Source organism: Pseudonaja textilis, chromosome 5 (assembly GCF_049901715.1).
Source record: "Pseudonaja textilis isolate UNSWEBS1 chromosome 5, rPseTex1.2, whole genome shotgun sequence".
NCBI classification, from domain to species: domain Eukaryota; kingdom Metazoa; phylum Chordata; class Lepidosauria; order Squamata; family Elapidae; genus Pseudonaja; species Pseudonaja textilis.
The window spans coordinates 14922325-14948160 of NC_141994.1; the positions used below are offsets into that span (position 1 = coordinate 14922325).

Genomic DNA, 25836 nt, shown 5'->3' on the forward strand with positions numbered 1-25836 from the left:
ACAGCAAACCTATCCAATCAACAAAACCCAGTCAAAGTTTTATTTTTTTTTCTACCTTAAGCACAAAGTCCAGAAGCAGTTTCCAAGGAGAAAACATTTTTTCTTTATATTTTATGTTTTGATAAACTAATAAAAAAATAAATACCAAACCTTTCCCGTACCATTTCTTTTCAATGAAGGATACAATGCAAAATAGCAAAATTGTTTCACAGCATTCACAGCATTCTTTATGATCTCCAGATTAATAATAAAGTCATAGTCATAAAGACTTTTGGGGAAGTTTCTCTCCGTATTATGCATGTGGGATCCTACCATTTGGAAATTAGCGTTCGATACAATTCAATTCAGCGTATCGTTTTCAGCTGGACATAGGAAATCTAGCAATAACTGCAAAGTACTATATGGCTTACACTCTTTAGATTACATTTTATTTCATTTCATTCAAACATACTGAACAAACTCTTTTCCATGGAATTATAATGAAATAGATCAGCAAGAAGCTTAGAAGTTACTCAGTAGGTTCAGATTTTGAAATATATGAACTCCAGCATCTACACTGGGATGTTTTTTTTTAGAAATAAAACGTTAAAACCTACCAATGTTTCATCTGTCTCAATAAGGGTTTGATGACTCCATGTGCTACAAACCGACACATAGTAAGGAGCCATCATGTTTAGAAATGCCATTAGCTGTTTCAATGTATAGATATTAACCTAACTTTGCAGGATTGTTGCTGAGAAAGTAAAAAATGGAGTATGCTATGAATGTCACCTTGAGCCCCTGGAGGAAAGTGGGACACAAATCTAATAAATGTAAAGATAATTACAATTTCAGTAAATTGCCTAGAATAGGTCAAAAGCGATCCATTTAAGAAAAGCTAAAAGAACCAAGAACAGCAGAATACTTAACACTGGAGGTTTATATACAACATTTTCTTATTGGAAAGTAACACTTTAAGAATTGCTGAAGTTCTTAGATGGTTCCAAAGAACGAACACAGGTAGTCCTCAACTTACAACAGTTCATTTAGTGACAGTTTGAGATTACAACATCGCTGAAAAAAGTGATTTATGACCGCTTTTCATCCTTGTAACATCCCCATGGTCACGTGATCAATGTGATCAAAATTCAGACATTTGGCAACTGGGTCATATTTATGATGGTTGCAGTGTCCCAGGGTCATGGGATCGCCTTTTGCAGCCACTCTATAAAGCCTTAGTAAGACGACACCAGTTTTGGTCACCACACTATAAAAAAGATGTTGAGACTCTAAAAAATAGTGCAGAGAAGAGCAACCTGGATGATTAGGGGACTGGAGACTAAAACATATGAAGAACGGTTACAGGAACTGGGCTTGGCTAGTCTAGTGAAGAGAAGGACCAGGGGAGACATGATAGAAGTCTTCCAATATCTGAGGGACTGCCAGAGAGAGGAGGAAGGGGTCAAGCTATTTTCTAAAGCACCTGTAGGCCAGACAAGGAATAATGGATGGAAACTGAACAAGGAGAGATTTAACCTGGAAAAAAGGAGAAACTTTCTGACAGTGAGAACAATCAACCCATGGAACAACTTGTCCTGGAAACTTTCAAGACAAGACTGGACAGCCATCTGTCAGAAATGGTGTAGGGTCTCCTGGTTGGGCAGGGGGTTGGACTAGATGACCTACAAGGTCCCTTCCAACTCTGATTGTTCTCTGTTATCTGCAGCCTTCTGACAAACAAAGTCAGTGGGAAAGCCAGATTCACTTAACAACCGTATCACTGATCTAACAACTTCAGTGATTCACTTAACAACTGTGGCAAGACAGGTCGTAAAATGGGGCAAAATTCCTTTAACAAATGTCTCACCTGGCAACAGAAATCTTGGGCTCAGTGGTGTTTGTAAATTGAGGGCTACCTGTTAAATAGCATGTCATTTTTCTTCCTCTCAAACTTGAGGAATCTTCATCAATATCGGTTACACCAAAGTCCCCGACTCCAATGTTTCAAAGCAATGTCTCTCCTTTTCTCCAGTTTCCCCTGGTAGTTCTCATCACACTCTCTGCATCAATGTAAAAGATACCAAAAGGGTTGCCTAAAGAGAAATAACTGGGACATAAAAATAAGCGACACGCTGATGCGAGGGGCTGTGGTTGATGCAAGTACCTCCCTTAGCTCTTGTGTATTCTTTCACAGCACGTGACTCAATTCTTGTGAAAAAAAAATTCCTTGGAGCAAACAATAATTCACAGAGGAAGGAAAGAAGTCTGATCCACAGGCAGCAGCCACACAATGTAATGAGGGTGGAATTATACCTTAAGGAGTCATCTACAAATCATAAAAACTGGTTAAGATCAAGTCCAGCAACGGTATTTTGGTTTTCCTTTAGAAGCCATGGAGTAGTGCGATATTTCTTGGTTCACCACCAAAAATAGAGAAAACGCTTTTCTCCTAATTTTTCAGATATAAATGTTTTTCAAAGGAAGTCCTTCTGTATTCAGTGGCACTTTTAAAACGTATCACAAGTTAACCTTCTTTTTATCTTGCTTCAGATTTATCCACAGACTCTGTGACTCAGTGACCCTTTAAAGCTGTTTTCAGATGAGTAGCAAAATAGTTATTTGCAGCAAAACAGAATTTTTGAGACCCTAAGGGCATCTTTTAAAAAATTACTTGACTTTTTCTGCCACTGAGCATAAAGTCTCTTACTGGTTTCAATAAATATTTAAGTTTATAAGATAATAATGGGTTACCCTTTATATTATTTTCCCGTTGAATGGGGTTAGCTTTGAAAATTGTCAGTTACCAGATAGGAGTTAAACACTAGAAACTTATACTGCACATACAACACCTATGAATACACTCACATGAAACAATACAGGAAACAGAATAGATACAAATATACAGAGAACAAGAAAGTTTTAATTCTGGAATGTCCATGCCGGGTCCCATTTCACAAAGCATTTGCATTTTCAGAGACATCTTGATCCTCCTTTCACCACAACGGTTACCAAACTCTTAAGTTTTAAACATTTTCAGATATTAAATACAACTCTCAATCAATTCCCCTCAGATGAGGAACCTGATATAAAACATTTTCAATAATTCACAGCCAATGTTACAAAAAATAAGAACAATATATTTCAGCGCCACAGAAAAATATTTAAGAAGTGGGAATGTATGAAACAATGCTCTTTAAGAGGAATTTTACTTCTGGTTGTGATTTACTCAATGCCCTTGGCCATTTTTTGGCAAGAAGTACTTCCACAAAGTTGGGAACATTAAACATATTGGTGCCTCGCTAATAGAAACACTTCTGGATGAATGAAAGTGAATTTAGAGAGTTCATTTATCACAAATAAGGAATCATAATTTGTATTTTGATTTTTCAGAATAAAATTCATAGCATGCAACAGTGTTCTTCATTAGCATAACCTAATTACACCACAATTCATTATTCCATAAGTAATTGTCAAGACTGCTACTAGGATTATAAACACGTTTACAAAATTTGGAGGTGGGGTGGGGAAAAGAAATCAGTTAAGAAATACATTTTGTACCACCTTCAACTATTAAAATATTACAAGCCATCTGTACTGATTGCTCTACAGCAAGTAATAAAGCTGAAGGTTTAATTAAAATACTACAAAGATTTTGTGATTGTTGTGGTTGAAATCACTCTGGTTGGTTATTTCTCATGGTTTGAGAATGAACAGTTGAAACAGTTAATTATTCCCCAGTCTGACAAAAAATACCAAAGCACTCTGTTGTTGATCAAGTTGTGCTCATACTATTGTTACTATCAAATTGTTTTATTTTAAATGCAGTTTACCATAATGCACCTTTCTCTTATTGTTTGCTAAACATTAGCTGTTACTAATCCCAGAAAATTGTCACAGAAGCCACAAATGTACATTAGGCAGGAAGAAGAAAACAACTTTAATAATTATTGTGTATCTCCTGACTACAATGGCTGAGCTGACAGGTAACAACACCAAGCCAACATTTTAAACCACAGCTTGTTGAACCACAGTAATCCAATTACTAAAACACAATGGGCGATTTCCACATAATGCTACCAAATCAAATTTTCCACTTTCTCCACAAAGGCTCTCCGGTGCAGTTACTTCAATGACAGCAACTTCATTCATGCTCTATGCATATAAAGCACCTCGCCTGAATGCTTTGCGTTGCTCTGTAAGAAATTTACACTACCCTGTTCTTCCTGTGTAGATGGCATCCTCATTAATTCAACTTTATATAAGTATTTCCAAACACTTTAATATACAAGTGTACTCATTTTCTTTTGAGCCACAACAAAAGAGATTTGTGATACTAGACAGTTGTGAGTAGAGTTGATGCAAAAGTTAGATTCCAAGTCTTAAAATGATAGTGATCAGTGGTGGGATTCAATTTTTTTTACTACCAGTTCTGTGGGCATGGCCAGGTGGGTGGGGCCAGTTGGTCATGTGACTGAGTGGGTGTGGCTATGTGGTCATGTGACTGGGGGGTCAAGTGTCTTTTTTTTCTTGTGCATCACCCCCCGTTCCTCATTTTTGGCCTAGTGGGCCTCAGGGAAGCCTCCTGGGCACTGAAAAAAGAAGCATTTTGAAGCCTTTCGAGGTAAATACAACAGCAAAGGGGGAAGAATCAGCTGTGCCTTGTGATTTAGATTAGCTAGAAAGCTAGAAATCCAACAATCGCCCAGCTGATCATTGGAACTGGTAGCATTTTTTTTTTACTACCGGTTCGTCCAAACCAGTAGCATTTTTTACTACAGGTTCGGGTAAACCAGGCCGAACCGGCAGCATTTCACCTTTGTTATTGACCCTAATATAACAAAAGATTCCTCTCAGAATAAAACATAAAAATATAATTTGAGGGACCAAACTACAATCCTGTCTCTTGTTTATATATCTGGTATTCACTTACTTCCAACCAGATATATACAGGATTGCCTGAAAATGTGTTTTAATCATATATCTTATAACTGCAAGAATGTAATTAAAAGGCTACTTTAATAACTACATTTATTTTATGCATCAAAATACATGTGCTATCTTGAATATTTTACAATGGATGACAATTGTGGTTTGCCAGCAGCCTGTGCAGGTAGCAGCAGAACGGGACAGTGAGGAAGATCAGAGACCAGTCCGGGAGTCTGGGGGGGGACTCGGATGAGGGTCCTGCGTCAGATGCAGAGATGGGGCCAGGACCATCTGGGAGTGGGGTGCTGACTCCAGAGTTTGGCAGCAGTTGAGGCCGAGGAACAAGAGGAGCCTTTCCCAGTGCCCGTGTGCGCAGAGCTGCTAGAAGGCAAAAGCAGATGAAACAAAACGGGCAACTCGAGAGTAAGGCTGGGAGGTGATTGCCCCTCCCATAAGGTATAAAGGACAGGCAAAGATGACAAAACCTTTGCAGAAAACAAGTTGTTCATTCGGTTCGGATTAATCCTTGAAGCTCTGTGTGGACTTTGTACTTTGGTTGGTTTTTTTTATAATTCATTTGGCACTCTAGTTGTTGGCAGCAATTCAAAGGAAAGAAAAGTGGGTGCTTATCTCAAAGGGACTGTTTGGGACTCATTACCGGCTGGGAATGAGCATAATTCCTAGAGTTGAAATAAAATAAGAGTTGTTTTAAATAAGTGTGTGCTTAATTACGGTCTCAGGAGGCTTGGTCAGAACAATGACATTGGTATTATATGTATCTTATAAGAAACTTACCCTTATGAATCTTTTCTGCTGTTTGATATATGACTGTGCTTAAGGTTTTGTTAGGACAAAAGAAAAAGAACCTTCTAGTAAATAATTCCCATTTGCCACAGATGTAGGAATTAACCTAGATAGCTGAAGTAGCATTTTAGACAGGCTGTTATATATTCAATTCCATTAAAAAAACAGAATTAAAATATAACTATGGCCAGTTCTCTTTTGAGATATTAATCAAAATTCTTGTATCAACATCTAGGAGGCTTTTTATTTCAATATTTTGAAATTGCAGGTTTCTTCCCCTCTTCCCCAATCTTTTCAAAACATTTGGCTACTCGTTCACATCTTTATCATTGGATCAGAATTTGACATTATCAATAATGCTAAAATAATGTCAGTCTCACTTGATGGCATATGAAATCTAAAACTCAATCAAAATAAGTATTGAAAAACTAGTTTTCACTACAGCTCTATTTTAAAACTGCATTCATATTCCTCCTCAAATAAATCCAATCACCCAAATTTTCTCTCTAAAATAGAAATAGCACATGGGACTTAATTTAAATGATTTAAATGATGTTTCTTTTGAATGTAAGAGCTACAGTTAACTTAGAAGCATGGAAATATTTTTTAAAAACCGCAATTTTTTAATTTTATTGTAGTTAACTGAGGACTGAAATCATATGATGAAGGATCTGCATTTGAAAAATAAACAGTATGATCCTACTTCTTACATGATTTTTAGAACTGAGGCACAGAACATGAAAAATTCATCACCGTGTTATTTGCTTTTGAGATAAGCAGCATTGTACAAAATGCAGAAAAGGAAAAGGAAGAAGTAAGTAAAACAAATTAAATACGGGAGATAATAAAAAACAAATCTAACTGTATGTTATGACCCAGAGTTGGCACGTAAGCAACTCATGCTAGGCAGAAACTTGACAGCTTTTATTCAACCACCATCCCCCGCAATCCCCACGATCCAGCAATTCCCGGTCCGTTCTCCAAGGTCACCCGCAGACACTTCGTACAACTTTCCAGCAGTGAAAATCCACACTAGCAGCACCACTCCAGGGGCAAGACAGGCTCTGAAACTTGGCAAAGTTCATGACAAATGTCAAAGCAAAGGATAAAACTTCAGTCCACACCAGCAAGGATTCTGGAGCAAAGCTCTTCTTGGAGCCGTGGAGCATGTTGCTGCAAAATACAACATTTGTTCCCAACAAAAACCTCTCCCATGGCTCTCCTTAAATGCTCCTCTCCAGGTGATCCTCAGGAGGAGGGGCAGGGTGCCCTCCTCCTGAATAGTTGGGTCACCCTGAGCTGACTCTGCTACCTCTCCATTCTCCCCACTCGGAGATCGGGTGGGGGAAACATTTGCTCGTCTCCAGAGCTTCGCCCCTCCTGTGCCTGCCCTTTCCATCTCCTTCCCGCTTCCTTGGTCAGCCTGTGCCCTCTTTTCCTCCCTGCCTACCCTTCTGGAGCCCAAGAGATCCAGGACTGCCTTGTCCTCATCCCCAGGTTGTTCCTCATGGGCCACAGCGATTCATTCTTTCAGAATAGGATTCTTCTATTTGTATGAACAATCTCAAAACTTCAAGTTAAAAACTTCATCCAATAAAAAGGGAATGTATAAACCAATTACACAAAACAAAATTTGCTAGAATATATTGTAAAACAAATGTCACTTTAACTGTAACTCCTAACCCCAACACTAAAGATTACTTAATATTTTATTCATTACAAAATATAAAGGCAAGCCTAAACAAATGAACTATTTAGAGTATGAAGGTATGACAGTTTATCCAAAGTGGAAACTGAAGAAGTAAAAGAATGCACAGGTAAGCAGCCAGCCAATTTTCAGAATAGTTTGAGTAGCTTACAAAAACCACCTGTTCAGAAAGTATGATTTTTCATTTCCTTTTAAAAATCATAATTTAACCCTCCCCAAATCAACTTTCTTAGACTGTATTAAACAATATTTATCCAAATTCATTAATTTGGTGGAAAAAATATTTTTGTATTCAATTTTTTGATATTTAAAGAAGTATGGTACAAAACCATAATAAGTACCAATAACGAGAAGATCCAAATTATTCTTGTATTAAATCTATTTGCTGTTTTCCCTCCGTTAAGAGCAAAGAGTGCCAGAGACTGGTCAAAATAGGGTTACAGAGTTTTTAAAAAATGAGCGTACATATAAACTTGAACATTGTCAAAGAACTGTTTTGCAACTAACATGGAGAACATATAGGGTAAACAGGAAATCTGGATGTAGGAGTGGTAAAAGGAGGTCAAATATAGCTAATGAATAACAAATATGTGCCATTTAGCTTCATTGCTCGAGGCCTTATTACAGGAATGTTATACTTTCCATACTGACCAAGAATGAAACAAAACATGTATTCTTTTTCTGTTACCAACAACAGTATCTTCATCATAGCCAGTGTGATTAGAATAATTAAGATGTTAGGACTAGGAGCAGAGGAGATATTTTTATTTCCCCTTTTGGCAAAGAAACCTTCTAGATGTGTAAAGCACATGTTGGCAAACTATAGTGTACAGGGCCAAAGTTGGTCCACAGGGCCTGTTTTTGCATGGCCCACAAACTAAAATGTTTTTCCATTTTTAAATGATTGGAAAAAGAGCTTTTGTTCATGATGCCTATATGAAATTGAAATTTCAATGTCCATAAATGAAGTGTTATTGGAACGCAGCGACACTTGTTTATTTATATATTGTTTATGGCTGCTTTTACACTATAACGTAAGGACTGAGTAGCTGAGACTCTTGACCTTATATGACATTTTACCACTCTGCACGGCTGCTCAGCACACTGCAAATTGCAATAACGCAGTTACAACAGGGTTTCAAGTGCCATGCATAGTTATTTTTTCTTACCAATGGATATATATCATGTCAAGAAAAGAAAAGTGGACTTCAAATATCATATAATGGAACGTGGATTCTTATGCTGTCAACATTACAAACATGATAATAAATTCACAATAATAAAAAATGAAAGTGAGGCTGCCACTCTAGTAAGTTTCAAGTGACTCATTTGTTAGTCAAGTAAGGAAAGCCTTTTACCGATGGGGATTAATGAAACTGTATTTGATTACAGCAGCTGAAAAAAAAATGTATCTACAGAAAATAAACTTGTTTAAGACCATTAGCTTTTTGATGAAAACAGTTGCTTGAAAAGTTGTGGACACTGGAAGCAACATCAATAGTCAATTAAAAAACAAGGGAAATGATTTTGAATGGTTTTTCTTAGCTCTTGATGAATTCTTGTTTATTCGAGGAATCAATGCTGACATTGAGATCCCTGGAGAATTAGTCTCTATCAGTAGTTTGCATGAAATATTTTCAGAGAAAATATTCCTGCACAATCTTAAATGGAATGTTAAAGTATGTTACAACGGATGATGTTAAAAATATAAGTGGAACCGAAAAAAAGCTTAGTTGGACAAAGCTTGTGAAAATGTAAGGTATTTCAAATGAATGATTATTCATTGTAATATTCATCAACAGGCACTTTGCAGAAAATATTTGAATCTATTGAACCAATAGTGTCAACGATTAATTTCTTTCACTCTCATAGACTTAACCATAATCAATTCCAAGGTTTGTTTTTTTTCCAGAAACAGAAGTTGAATAACATGACTTGCCTACCCTATAGCAATTTTGTCAGCCTCAAGATCTCTTCGGGTACCCTAACTGCTATCTATCTCATTTATTTCTCCCATATCTTCTCTACTGCTAGGCTTACTTCTTTCGGCTGTCATTAGCAACGGGGGAGGGGTAATTGTGGGGGGGAAGAGAGCTGGAGGTGTTTTGCATTCCTTTACTGTGGGCAGAAAAAGGAGGGGGTGTATGATTTCTTCTTTTCAACTTTCCATTTCCCTGCTAGCCTCTATCCCTTTTTGCGCAGCTGCGAAGTCTTATCAAAATATGTCAAGGTCAACGGACAGAGGCCTCATCACCACCTGAAGATGCCCACATGATCATATTCAGAACTTTTAATTGGAAGAGACTTCTGGATTTCGGGGGGGTGGGAACAATTCCATTTCTTTGTATGTGTGATCTGCGCGCCAAATTCTCAGTTTCGGAATTCCATTTGTAGCTTCCTTTTCATTTTCCAGTAAAAGGATAACTTTGCTCTAATCCATGGAGTCTGGGTATTTCTTTCTTGGATTTTGAAAGGAGCACACACTGACAAATTTGATGATTCCCAGTAGTAATGTTTTATTCTGACTTTTGAGTTCAGGACTGGAAGTTTTCTGCATAAGTACTGTTCCAGACACTAAAATCAAACATTAAAAGGCTTTGGAAATTAGCTTTTGCTGCAGACTTGATATTATTTAATGACCTAAATGTATAAGACAAAATAGCATTAATATCCAAAATGTATTCTGAAATAAAATCTTTTTGATGATAACTAATGTTCAATCACAAATAATGATGCAAGTGCAAAAGAAATTCCCATATTTCAAAATCTATTTAACTATGAAATTGAAGAGCTTTCACCTAAATTTCAATTGCAATTAATTTGCAATTTAATAATATGCTAAAAAGCAAGCTTCAAGAGAAGATCTAATAAATGCCTTCCGAGCAATTGATATGTTCAATTAAAATCATATCCTCATGCACTGATATCAATATCAATACATATTTGTGTAAAAAACATTTTCAAAAATGAAATACCTTTCATTTAATTATAGATCAGCATTAACAGATATTCATTAGCAGATCTGTATTATGAAAAGGTATGTATGTATTAGTATTATTTGAATTTCATCAAATAAAATCTGTTTTCTCTCTTGCTACATAAGTATATAATACCATTGATTTTGCCTCTTGGCCTGCAAAGCCTAAAATATGAAATGGCTTACATAAAAAAAGTTTGATAACTCATGTCCCTAGAGGTTTCTGTTCTTTCTCTTCTCCATCATTTTAGGAAAAAAATAAATCTTGCAAGACATAAACAAAAATTTTTTTAAAAAAAACCTAAAAAATAATATATGAAGCCCAGTTTAGACAAATGGATGCAAGGTTCTTGCAAAACCATGATGATGTTGGTTTGCTATAATTAACAAGCTACACCATTTCTTTTGTTTCAAAGGATAAAAATGGCAAGAAATTAATAAAAAAGCAAAATAAGCATTGCTTATTGATGTTCTATGGAGTGCCCTAGTCATGCAGAAATAGGAAGAGACAAGGCACCCAGAAGCAAATTAATTTCAACACCCTAACAGAATTTTGATAAACTTGGTTATTTACTCTTTCTTAAATAGCATCTATTTGAAGCAAAAGTCCATGGGTGGCGCAGTGGTTATAATGCAGTATTGCAGGCTAATTCTGCCAACTGCCATAAGTTAGATTCTGACTGGCTCAAGGTTGACTCAACCTTCCATCCTTCCAAGGTTGGTAAAATGAGGACCCAGATTGTTGGGGGGGAAATGCTGACTCTGTAAAATGTTTAGAGGGGAGTATTAAAGCACTGCGAAGCGTTATGTAAGTCTAAGTGCTATTGCCATTGATATTCAACATTTTTTCTGGACCTTTCCCAGCTTCTTCAGGTAATTCCAGTCATTTATCAGACCTGCTGGGAAGATGGCACACCTCATTTCTTTTTCCAATTCATGAACAGCAACAAGTTCTGGTTTTTTTCTTTTTCTTTTTGAAAGAACAAAGGTTTTTTTCCCTATCCAGGAAGGGTCGGTATCAATCATATGATTGTATCTGTGTACCAATCACATCTGTCACCCTATGTGAAAAAAAGATACCTTTCCCTCTTGAATGTGGATCAAAGCACAGGTGTCAGCTGACTGCCAGCTATCAATCAGCAAACAGAGGTTAAGAGTTTTGGTCTCCATATTTACTATGTATTATTTCCAAGCACTCTCTCTATCCAATTTAAAATGAAAATGGGAGAACAAAGAATACTTAATATCATCTTTGCTTCCAATAACAAAAATGACAATAAACAAATAAGTTGAAACTAAAGTTGAGATTTTTCAACTGGCTCTTTCAAGCCTACTATAAAATGAATTTATTTTAAACATACATTTAAGTAGTATTAACCAAATTTAATGTATTATCAAACATAATTTCTTTCTAGTAGTGGATTTGTCCTTGGATTTCATGAAAAAAGAAATTATCCCTTCTGTCAAGTCAACTTAAAATATGGTTTTAACTTGAGGTTTCACAATATGCAAATTTCAATTTAATTAAATGAAAAAAGTTAATTAATAAAATGGTTGATAGCGCTCAAGCCTGAACAACATGAAGAAAACATCAATTACATGAAAAAATTCTCATTTGATAAAAAACCCTTTCATACTTTTAAGAAGCTAACAGCCTAATCATTCCAAATATTATTAATATAGGAATACGGTTCACCGGCAGGTTAATTTTTTTAACATTACCATTCGGATAATTAAATGGGGAGAAGAAAATTATTTGCCAAAACAAAGTAGAGACTTTTTCCTTTGTTCTTTGAATAAAGACCATTTTAAAAGTTTCATGTTCAACTGGCCCAAACAACTTTATGCCTTTTTATTCCTAAAAAATAATCAGGTATAGCTAAACAAAGACCAAAGATAATATTACTAAATCATGTTGCACTCTTTGAAGTACATTTCTGCCTGCATAGTTACATTAATGCAATTAGCTTCCAATCTCTTTATAAAGCTTAAAAATTTGTATCTTTTAAACTTTTTTGGCATTTCCACTAATTTTACCATTACCAATAATATTACTCACATAGTTGTTTTCATTTTTTTCCATAATACAATATTCCAGCAGTTTCACATTACATACAAAAGAGATAGTAGTCTTTAAAATTATGCTAACGAATGTGCTTGCTAAATATTAACGATAGCTTTTACATTATGAAACAAAGGGTTTTTAAGAAGATACTTCAATAATCAATTTTAATTATTTAGCCTTCTATTTTAAGAAACTTAAATATAAGGAGGAATAATATACTTTTGCTTGCTTTTAATTCAGACTATTATAATCTGAAATAGCTCTTCTTTGGAACACAAGATAAGAGGATATATATTTGGCTATCAAAAATTACTACTACTAGTAGTACTGCTACTAATTATTCTTATTGTTCTTAACTCATTCCTCCTGAATCCTTTTCTATTTTCAAAGTCCTAAAATACAACAAGATTTCTCTTGATATCTCTTTTTGCTAATTAACAAGCTTACTGGTTCTCTTTTCATATGTCCATCTTTTCTCAATCACAAAAGAAAATATATTAGCACCAAAATTAGCATTCCTAATCAGACAGACGTATTACTCTGATATTTTGAAGTCCAACTGACGTTGGATGACTGAAAGTAAATAAATTTAGACAAAGTAGATTCTAAATTACTGCAGAAGCTTTCATTATGGGTTGATGGTTATATGAATACTTTTAGGTAATACATACACAGGGCAAGTGACTGCTGTGCCATCTGTCTCCTGAATTTGAATATCTACAATGTAGATTACAAGCTCTTCCCCGACATGCTAGATTTCATAGTTTAAGAATTTTCTAATAATGCCAAATATATAATTGCACTGAGAAACAGTAAGTAAATGTCTGAAATCTCTATAAGCCTCAAATCCTTTGGGTAACCAAAACAAATCCCTACATTACAACCCCTTAATAGTGTCCATCTCTGTTTCATAGAGCTCTGGACTCTAGAAAATTCATATTAGATCCTGTAAAATTGAATACAGCTTTCTGACTTCAAGTTTAGTCAGTTTTCTTTCCAAAACATACTTTTGTTTTCAGTTGTAGCTATATGTTTTGCATTTTTGCATATTGTCCATTCTTAAATATTAACAAGAACAAGTAGAGGTAGGAAAACACTGTAATTTTAACTTCCCTCTGTATTTGTATGATTGCCCTGGCGATTTACATGACAAAGAAATCAAAGACACAATTTTCAAATTTCCAACAACAGAAACAGACCAAGATTCATTATGCTTATATTACATAGGTTTTCACAATTTATAGTGGATAATGTTGAACTGGGCCAATGGATCTACAACCAAGTTGCTTTTGCTCACTATTATCAATAATAGAACTAGAACAGAAATTTGAAGGCAATGAAATAAATGTGGGCTACACTGGGAAAGATTCTAGGAAAGTTTTCAGAACCACAAAAGTTGCAAGATATGATAGATGGATTAAAGTTAACACTATTGTACTTTGCCCACACACAATGGCAAGACTGTTAAGGCAAGTACACAAACAGTAAACAGACTAACAGACATTAATAGCAACAACCTTATTCATCATAATTTTGTTAATTGGATTTTCTGGAGAGGAGATTTTGGCAGCAGTGAGGAAAATAATATCGTTGAAATAAAGGCAAGTCTGATTTTTCATCAACATAACATTCTCAGTCCTAATTAAGATGCTAAAATAAACAATATAAAATCGTCTCCATAACATAGCATGCAATCAGCAGAAAATGGGCCAACATATGATTTGGGACAATTCAGAATTTTTCAAGGCCAAATTTAATTACTGATTGTATATTGACTTAACCTTGCTGTTTCTTTTGAAGTAGGTGGACATCACACACATATACGGATCGCGAATGGATGCCTTGAGAAGTTATGAGAAAAGATTGTGAATAAAATAATTATTGATTACTACATCAGCGTATGCTGTATGAGAGCCGGTTTGGTGTAATGATTAAAATATCAAGCTAGAAAATAGGAAACCATGAGTTCTAATCCCAACTTGGCCACAAAGCCAGATTGGCCAGTCACTTTCTCTCAACTCTAGGAAGGAGACAAGGGCAAACCACTTTTGAAAAAACCTTGCCAAGAAAACTGCAGGGACTTGTCTAGACAGTGTCCTAAATTTGGATATGCTTGAATGGAAGAATACAGTGAGAGAGAGACAGAGAGAGAGAAAAAGAGACGGAGAGACGGAGACGCTGGATACAACAATGGCAGTAGCTATTCCATTTAATTGGAAATACTATAACTGTAAAATATAAAGGGCAGCTTAAATCATCAGGGAGATATATCATCTTTCTTCAAGGAACTCCTTGTGCAACTGGAGGTTTCAAGGCGATTTCTCATATCTTCAATTTTAAAAAAAGAATTACAAAATGACTTCTACAGGGCAGCACATTTCAAAATAAGTCATTCAAACATCTTTCTAGAAGCAGCTATTTCCAGTAGAATATGATGGTTTTGCTCATATTGGAGAAATATTTCTATTGGGGATCCTAGCCGAAGAATATAATAAGGAAATTGCATACTTATTCATATATTGACTGCTGAAAGAATTGTATTTGTACAAAATTGGAAGAGTGAATATATGGTATTCAGCTTTGTTCGGGTATTTTCCCACGTCATTATAGTTGTGCTTTTAAAGTTGTAGCGACGTTTCGGCAGAATCTCATCTGCCATCATCAGGCTTCTGCATTGTGTTCGGGCTTTCACAGCCGTTTCTGTGAAACACACACCAACCGCTACCAATGCACAATCCCATCACCACCCTGCACAGATCAACTCTGTAGCCAAGACCCTCATCTCCAGAACCAAATGCCTAGCTGACAAAGACCACCGGAGAACAGAACTACACACCCTCACTAACGTATTAATTTCCAACGGATTCCAAAGAAACACTATCACCAATCTAATCCGAAAAGAGATACCCCCAAAAAACCAAGATATCGCACTCCTCCCCTACATCAAAGGCACCACAGACAAAATCAGCAAAATTCTCCACAAACACAATATCAGGACAGCCTTCGGCACTAACCAAAAAATAGCCAACATCCTAAGAAACCCCAAAGACAAGATCCAGCTAGAAAACGAAGGAGTTTATGAAATACCACGCAACAATTGCCCAGCCACATACATTGGACAAACCAACAGGAGAATAAATGCATGCATCGCAGAACACAAAAACGTAGTCAGAAGAGAATACTTCCTCCCTCTTCTAGCACTTTAAAGCCACAGGACATGGAATTAATTCCGAAGGAACCAAATTAATATCCAATACTGAAAAACTCCAGCAAGAGAATAATCAGGGAAGCCATCGAGATAGAGAAACACCCCCATAACATGAATAGACGGGATGATGCCTCCCGCCTACCAGACATCTGGAAGCTAGCCCTCACCAACAAACAAGTCCCAGCCATGAAAACTAACACCAGACCCAAAACAACACGGGATACCACCGTCAATCCCCCTCATCAGACCCAGGCCCAAGCCCATCCTATAAACGAAGGACAACCACCATCCAGAAAACAGACCATGGCTGCTGCGCCAACTGTCCAAAACCAAACAAGCTGATACACGCCAAGAACACAGACCCAGACCCCAAACTCGAAGCCAGACTAAAACCCAGAATGCTACATCACTGCCACCCGCTCAGGATATCACATCAAAAAACTCAGGAAACTACACCACAAGAACTCAAGAAGTTGCAACACAGCAAATGACCCAGAATATCACAGCACAAGACCAAAGATACCATAGCAATAAATCTCACAAGGTCATCACACAACCCATTACCCAAGCCGTTACTATACAGGAGGCTAATGGAAAAGAGATCAAAACACAAACAACCCAGGAGATTACAACGCAGAACCCAGGATACCACAACAAAAGAACTCGCAAGCCCATCACACAACCCATTATCCAAGCCGTTAAAACATGAGAGACTAATAGAAAAAAGATCACTACAAAACAAACGACCCAGGAGATTACAGCACAAGATCTAGGATATCTCCACAACAAAACTCACAAAGCCATCACACAGCCCATTTTACCAACATCAACTCCATCAACCAATCAAGAGGCAGCAGCGCAGCCAACCAGCCCAGCACACCAGCCCCCACCACCAGTATTTATAGAGAGATGACAGCTCCGATCACACACTGCTTGCACTGGCATGAAGCCGAAAGCACCAACCTGAGGATGGCCAAGATACTCTTAATCTTATACAGGAAAAGACCCGAACACACCTAGACCTATATATAGGTCTAGGTGTCTATATATGATATTCTAGGTCTAGGTCTATATATATGATATTCAGCTTTGTTCAGGTATTTTCCCACATCATTATAGTTGTGCTTTTAAAGTTGTAGCAACGTTTCGGCAGAATCTCATCTGCCATCATCAGGCTTCTGTATTGTGTTCGTCTGTGAGTCAGACTTTCACAGCCGTTTCTGTTTCGTCTGACTCACAGACAAACACTATATAGAAGCCTGATGATGGCAGATGAGATTCTGCCGAAACGTTGCTACAACTTTAAAAGCACAACTATAATGACGTGGGAAAATACTCGAACAAAGCTGAATACCATACATATAAATACCCATCAGAATTTTGATCATGTGACCACAGGGAGGCTGCAATGGTTGTAAGTGTGAAAAATGGTCACAAGTCCCTTTTCTCAATGCCTCTGTAACTTTGAACGGTCATGAAATGAACTGTTATAAGTCAAGGACTACCTGTCATACTTTCTTGCTGAAACCAGCATTCATGGAAAAAGTTACAGCAAAACTTATATACAGCTGTCAGGACATTTGATGAAAAAAAAACCCTAGGTTTTAAAGCAAGTAAGAACACTCGATTCCCTTACAGTAGCTTACAAAACTACTGTATCATAATCATGAAACCTATTTTAAAGATGCCAAAGGGATTACTTCAAATAGTCATTTATGGCTCCATTTTTATTCTAGTGCAGAAATCTATCCTTTAAAAGTTGCCAGCTAGGCTAAATCCCTTTTGCCATTAAATATTTTTATTATCATCAACAGTGCATACTTCTCCCATGTTCCACATTCTCAGGCATCATCACATTCACGATAGTGCTATACCAAATGGCACTTAGGGAAAGCAGGAGAGGATTTTGGTAAACATAGAAGACAGAATGGCTTTCCAAAACATGTTTGTGAAGACCCACAAGCAGAGCTTTCTCCATATATGTTTGTATTTACAGATACATGACTGAAAAGATTTTAAAGACACGTGGCTACAATGTGTGGCTGAGAAAGGCGTAGAGAGCCATAAATGATTTAAAAACAAATTATGACACCTTAGTAACTTTGGAATTTTTCACTCATTTCTGTGTCCAACCTGACAATGGAAACAGTCTTAATTCAAATGGTCAAGAGTTTCATCCGACTGATGAACACTGCTTTAAAAACAAACTGCTTCCCCAAAGGAGCTATGTTCCCAGGCATGTCTCGTGCATGCCATAGATCAGATTCACTGACAACCATGCAGCGTCAGAAATTGCTCCCTGTGGCAATAGAAACCTTACCTGGGCACCTGTACAGTTGAATACATTATTACACACCATAAACCAGCAGTTTCCAATTCTTGAATACCTGCCACCAATTTTATTGCTTTAAAACATTTTAAAACCCTTTTCATGGGATATCTGTCCTGCACAAGAACTGATTTTATTAAGAATGTGATGTAATCAATACAGATGCAAGCAATATATATAAAAAGGAATGTTTCATTACGTAGAATTCTGTCTTCATATGTTGAGTAATCAATCAACAATCTTTCGCACAAATCTAGAGAAGGAAAGAAGTGTTGCCCAAGAACTACAGTCTTAGAGATATGGTACCTGTAAGATTTCATATCATTGTGTAGTAATTTACCAAACTATAAGCATAAGTTGCACTCAGCCAGCCATAACTTTTGAAGCAGCTATAATGTGGAAGACTGAAGTTCAGTTTAAGGATAATCATGCTTCTACTATCTTCATACTTTAATGGAACATTAGGCTTTACATTAAGGTCTATATTAATGGAACATTAAATCTTTTGTTAGCAGAGACAGCTATAACTATAGAAATCCTTTCTTATAATTGTCATGGAATTATAAACTCTTTTAAAGTATTCTATTAAGAAATCATTCTAGTTCTTATTGAGGTTAGCAGCATTGTAATACCTATAGCAATAATTATTTTCAGCCACAAAAATTAATTGCACTATTGAAGCAGTTATCAGAAATTATGGAATATATTTATTTTAGACTTAGGATTCTCAGTTTCAAACATTCCAGACTTCTTTTATTATAAATAGAACATAGAAATGCGTACATATGTTAGAAAACAATTGGGTTATTCATCTGCATAGTTTCATAAGAACAGTAATAAAAGTAACTGCTTGTCATAAATAAAAATATTTTTTAAAAGCTTAAGCCATTTATCTGAAGATTAATTCAGAAAAAAAAATTAGAACTCTTCATTTTCAGACTAACTCTTGAAGCATAATCATGAAAAAGATTCATGTCTGAAAAGTGACTCTATTTCTTACCTTATAAAATGACAGATTATGTAATATGAAACCAAAAAATATTCAAATCTCAGGCAATTGTAATATGTAACAGTATATAAAAAGTGTGTGTCTGTGTATGTATATATAAATATATAAATATTTGTATTCTAAGGGCTATTTTCCAAGTCTTAAGGCTTTAATATTTCAAGGTGGTGAACATACATAATATTCCTTCCTCCTCCTATTTTCTCCATAACCAACTTGTGAGGTGGCTTGGGCTGAAAGAGAGTGACTGACCCAAAGTCATCTAGCCAAAGTTGAGGATTGTCTACAACTCAGTCTCCTGATTTCCAGGCTAGCATCTTAACTATTACAGCAAACTAAGCACCAAGCATGGAAAAGAAAGAGTCTCAAATGAAAGTAGGTCACTTTCACTTTAATATGCATATAATAAAAACTTTGTAAGTCTAGGAAAACAGAGCATACTTCATGTGGTCTAATTAGCTACAACACTAAAAACAGTCTCAGGTAAAAATAGATGTACATAAACAATAATATTAAGCACATAATATTTATCATCAAGAAACAGAGCATTCTGCTGATGGTTCACTAGAATACCAATTAGGAAATGTACAGGCAAACATGTTGTTATTGTTTTAAGATCTGTCATCAATTCTGCTTAGTTACCTTGAAATGTATCAGCAGCAGTCGTTGACATTATGCTTCAAAATGGGCCGGGTTAAAAACAAAATTTGAAGTAATTCAGAAATGCATAAAAGAGAATTAAAAGACAAATACATTTTGGAAAAAAAACACACAAACCCAATAGCTTGCCAAGAAGAAATGGCTTGAAGTTGCCTGAGTGCAACTTCAAAGTCAAGTACTGTATGTAATTAAAAAAAATCAAGTTCTGAATTTTTGTTATGCTGAAAGCATAAAAGTTGTCCTGGAGAAATCTCTGCAGTTGTTCCCCAACTAAAATAGAGATCTGTCAGAAATAACTTTTTGAGCACCACAAGATTCAAATAAATTTATAGTCAGAATCTGTCCGCTACACCAGATACAGCAAACGATTCCACAGGATTATAAAGGCTATTTTACTGAGAGTGGCTACAATAAAGAAAGATTCTTGCAAGTCTGATTATTCTGTATCTCCTCCCTTTCTCATACCCATATGAATTAGGGAGGTGTCTAAGCCACTTAACACATACTTTCTGCAGGACAGCTCATACTATGAGTCCTTAGAAAGAGAGGTCTTATCAGTATAATATTATGAGGTCCATAAAACAATCATTTTGAATTGTGTGAGTACTCATCCCCTTGAGTATCTTCTATACCATCTTGTCTCTATGATTTTATCTGTTAATATTTTGATCTGTTGTTGTTGTTGTTTTGGAATGGATGATTAGTTTGCCAATGTTTTTGTGTTGTAAGTTTTCCAGAGTCATTAGATACAAGATGGTGCCAAATTTTATAAATAAGCAAATAAACAAGGACATTTAATGAAGATACCAAGATATTCAATGACAATACCAAGATTTTAATAGCTACAGTGTTTTGGTATAAAAAGTAAACTAACTTTAATTATTCAACCAATTATTCTGGTTTCATGAAAGTCACAGGTAAAGCTATAGATAAGGAACTAAAGAAATGAAATTAAATGTGGAAGTTTAATGGCTGGGAAGGGAGAGATGGAATCTCACTAGGTCATCTCTTATTTTAATCAATGAAAAGGATTCAATAGTAGTCTTAGTGGGATTGGAGTGTAGACAAGTTAGATATAGAGGAACGGCAAAATGGGGAATGAGGTGAAGGGAGGGAGAAGAGAAAAGGGTGCTTTTCAAAGGGTGGAGGGAGAAGGGAGGAAGGCATCAATGCAAAAAGAATATTAATGTTATACCCGTTTAATGTTATAATATCATGCATATTGGTAAATTCTGTGAATAAGCTTTCTAAATTTGCTTGGATGTGAGAAAATGTTAACATCACGTAGAGATGTTCTAAAAATTCAGTGGAAACTATTTCCCTAAATATTAGAGACCTGGAGATTTTATTACAACGAAAGGGATTGTTAATAATGTCAAATCATTTAAGCTTCATGTGCTTATGTTACAAGAAACATAAACAACAAACAGGTTGAATGATAGGTATTTGGATGAACTGTTTTTTTGTACAAGGATCTAATAAATTAATGGGAATAGTTATTTTTTTTTCAAAGCTGCCATAAATGGTAAGATTCAAAACTTCCTGAAAGATACAGAAAATATACATATTTATATAAGAGAAATTTGGTAATAACACATCAATTCTTTCATCTATATACGGTATCCTCCTGGTTAGGGTCAGATTGGTTATTTACAAAAGGTTATGAACAATTAAAAAAAACAGCTAAATTTATAATAGGAAGGTGCTTCTATATTGAAATGCCCAGCCGGGCATGGAGGACACCACAAGTGGGGAGATTAGCCTTGAATTGTTGCACAGGTACAAAAGATCCAAGTCTAAACCTCCTCTATAGAATCGTATCTATCTGTTTCCAAGAGAAGGCAAGAGTCCTATATCATTGGTAGAATATAATAAAGTAGGTAGCTTGAACTCAATAAAGATTGTAGAATACTGAAAAGCTTAAAAAGAATAATAAATGCAATTAAAAATAGCAAAAAGTGACTTAAAACAAAGATTTAAGAATTCAAACTTGTTTTCAGCAACTATATTCCCCAAATAATCCATCAACAATAAAAATTAATCGATATTTAAATTAGTTAACCAGAATTAGCTCCAGAAGAAATTAAGGTGAAAAGTCAGCTGTGGTGGCACTGGGAAAGCCGGTATAACAGCAGGGGGAGTTAATAATTTGTGGGTGGACCTAAATTTTTATTCCATAAATGTGGAGGTTCTGCAAAGGTTATTAGTTCTAGGAACTGTCCATTTTTAAACCAATAAAATTTGACAAAAAAATACTTAGCCTTATTTGTCTATAGCAAATCAAATATTAAATGAAGTTGTTGTTGTTTTCATTCAATCAAGTCAGATTCTTGGAGATTGCTTGGATGAGTTCCTGCAGTTTTCTTGGCAAGTCTTTTTGCAGAAGTGGCTGCCATTACCTCCTTTCTAGGGTGAGTGTCACCAGCTGGCTTTGTGCCCAAGACAGGACTAGATTTCTAATCTTTCTAATAACCTTAACTAACCTTAGTCTCTACATCAAACTTCACTCCAAACTGAAAAGCAGAAATAAAAATATTCATTAAAATACGTGATGCAATCAATAATTCCAAGCTGTACTTAGAGGATTCTTCACAATTATTTAAACTAATGTCAATTAGACCCTGCCCTACTAGGGAACCTGTTTGGCCTCTAAAATTAATAACTTGCACAATAAAAGGAAGTACCCAATTAACCTCACACCCCCACCAAGAGTACTACATTCCTATTCCAACAAGTTTTTATTAGCACTCCCTCCAAACAAAATTCTTCAAATTGATGGCTAATTGAAACAGAACAATACAGATGCTTCACAAATAGCTTATTTTTACATGCAACGGCAGATTTAGAAGGTTGATTAAAAAAAAAAACAACCTTAAATTTATAGCAGAGCTACTTTAAATTAACACTTAGTGACACAGAATCAATTTCATGTCTTCCCTTCCATGGTGAACTGCATGCAGTCCTGCCCTGACAGAATAATGTATGTAGGTCACTGCTATTATTTTTATATATTCAAAAATATACAATGCAAGAACTTTCACAAGTTGCTGATTTGGATTTCTCAGTCATGAAACTAAAAAACAGGATACTGAGTTCCAGTCTTCCTTCTAGCTTTCAATTTAGCATTCAGTAATTAGTGCCATTAGTTTACTCAGCCAAGACAACTAGATTCACTTCTTCTCCACTGAGCTAACCAGAACATCTATTATTGCTTCCACCCTGGAGAAGTTATGGTAAGGCATAATAAACAGAAGATAATGAAGAGAAAACTGTGGTTATATAATCAAGTATCCCAATAAAATTCTCTCCATTAGAGTAACATAGCAGTACCTTCCATTCTAAAGGTGACACACTGACAACATTTCACTGGTATTATGACAGTTACTACAAGTGGACATTAGACAATTATTTCCTTATCTGTAGAGAGAACATTTCAGAAAATACAGACAACTTGCTAAGGATTTGCAATGTAAATTGATGGTAAAGTACTTAAGACCAACATATTTACTATATTAATTAAATGGTCTATTTAACATGGAATATCAATCCTCTAATCACATCTCGTTTGAAGTTATTTCAATTAACAACTGTAAAGTACACCAGCACAGACCCTACTGTTCTAGGCTCATTAACATCATTTTCATTATCTGTCAAATCAGGGAGTAAAAGGCAGAAACTATAAACACTCTCTAGAGTAGCCCCCTTTCCTACTTAAGAGATTATTAGGAGAACAAGCCGCAGTAATTCTCATTAGCTGCTCAGTTTGGGGGGCTTTCCATGCACTGAAACAATAGATGGAATAAGTAAACGGACAGATTTTCATGCATTCAAGGGTAATCTGTCCTTAATCAAACAAAATCAATCTGAATTGTTGATGAGACATAGAAAACAAATTGAATTATAGGATGAAGAAGAGCTGAGCAAAAAGATTTAAGTATACTACGAACATGAATGTTAGAATCTATCAAATGTTATTCTTACAAGAAAAAAAAAACCCTTTCAATTTGCTTGGTTTAATGCAAGGGTCACTAACCTTTTGGACCTCAGGGACCACCAAACTCATAATTTTAAATCCTGCAGACCAGAGACCCTGGGAAAATCTCCCCAAAAGTCTGCAGGAAAATTCCCCACCCCATTTTCCTACCGATCAATCATTCTTTATTTGGGATCACCGGATACCATCTCCAGCTCCGTTCTCGGGGGGGGACGACTTTTGGCTTCATGCAAATAAAGCAGCAGAAGTCTTTCTTTCTCTCCCCCAAACTTCACCAGAAATGAGTGTGTGTGAGACTTGTTGTGCCGCGTAGCCTCTTGGAGCAGGATGCCTTGCAGGGTCCCAAAGACTCATTTCTGGCAGAGTTCGGGGGAGAGAAAGAAAGATTTTTGCTGCTTTCCTTGAGTGCAGCCAAAAACAGAAGAAGAAGTGGAAAGAAGCAGCCCGGTGGCCAGGCGAGGCATGTGGGGCGAATGGGGTAAGTTCCCCCCCGCCCTTTCACGGCCATTTGTGTTCCTGTGCATCCTGAATTAATTGCTTTGGGGGATGCTTTGGGGGTGACATTTCTCTGCAGACCACCAACATTTTCTCGTGGACCACCAATGGTCCACAGCCCACTGGTTGGCAACCACTAGTCTAGTGATTAAGTTGGGCTGGGTGATTAAGTCAGCTGGGTGACTTTGGGCCAGTCATTCCCTCTCAGCCCAACTGACCTCACAGGGTTGTTGCTGTAGAGAAGATAGGAGGAGGAAAGAATATTAGGTATGTTTGCCATCTTGAGCTATTTATAAAAATAACTAAGGTGGGATTTTAAAAAATAAATAAATATTTTTTTAATTTAACTAATTGATTACTCTTTATACGCTCTGCATTTTCATAAACATAAATGCTAAGGAACACAAGACAGCAATAATAATAAAATATCAGATTAAAGCAATGTATAAAGTAACATTAATTTTTACCTGTATATTCGCTAGTGAAGACAACAAAGAAAGGAGTCACGAGATCATTAATGCCCTGAACATATCCACTGGCTGGATGGCGTATTGCCCAGATAAACAAAATTCTTTCAAAAATCTAGGGGGGGAAATATAAGGAAAAATATATATAATTATAACAGAAGGCACGTATGTCCAAAATTCATGCACTGGATATGTGAAAGATGACTCTTTTATGAGACTGTCAGGCAATGGAAGCCACCTCTAAAAAGATGCATTTGGCCACCAAGTTTTGATACTCAGAAGAAGGGCAAAAAATGTGTCTTTTTCACCAACCTTTAACTGATTTTAATGATACAGGATTAAATTTTGATTTTAATTATATTAATTTTTGTTATATATCATAATTTGCAATTTCTTAATTATTAGAAGCCACCTGGTGTGTTTATATGAACAGAAAGTAGGGTATAAATATAATATTAAGTAAAATTAGAAAATAAACAGTTTGATGATGGGTGAGGAATCTCAATGAGCCTACTTGAGACCTCAGTACATATTCAGAAAACCAAGTTAGCACCAAGATATTGGTGATGTTGTTAAACATATTACAATAAAAATGCAAGAACCATGCTTAGCTATTGGAACATAGCAACATTTATAACAGAATTTAAATAGTGTTGATATACAGTGTTCAGCTAACAAAACTGAATTCGCCATTAATATATTGTACTTTTATGGAGATCCCATATATAAATATTTGCTGAATTTGAAGAAAAATAACAGCAGTGAAATCAGATAATTCCATTTTTTAAAGAGATATTAAAGTAACAAATATAAAGCAGTAAGAATTAAATATTTTTAAAAAATCAATGTCCATGAAGGCATATTCATGTACATAAATGAGTATATTGATATTTCTTTATCAGAGCTATCAAGTCCCATTAAGTCTTGTAAACAATCTTTGTAGCTGTAATACTGATAGGTCCAATTTTGGAGGAATATTTCAAATCAAGGGCTGCTGTAAACGATTTTCATGTAGATAGTTTGGAAAGTTCACGCTCGCTAGCTTTCATGTATACTTATTAGTCAAATTAACATAGTACAGACTTTACATATTGAGATCATTGAAATGTATTATGTTATAGGATTAACATCAAGGCTCTAAAGATTTTACAATATAGGATTAATATCAAGGGAGAGTAGAATAGCTTATTTCTCTCCAAAGCTTACTATGTAATTGCA

General features: G+C 35.8%; 1 protein-coding gene across 2 annotated transcripts in view; it reads right to left on the reverse strand.

The window, feature by feature from the left end:
* TBC1D22A (TBC1 domain family member 22A) overlaps positions 1-25836 on the reverse strand; it is a 115774-nt gene that overhangs the window by 49634 nt on the left and 40304 nt on the right. For both annotated transcript variants that reach the window (XM_026702992.2, XM_026702983.2), the window contains exon 8: positions 24619-24733. In XM_026702992.2, coding sequence (XP_026558777.1) covers positions 24619-24733 — 115 coding nt within the window. The remainder of the gene's footprint in view (positions 1-24618; positions 24734-25836) is intronic.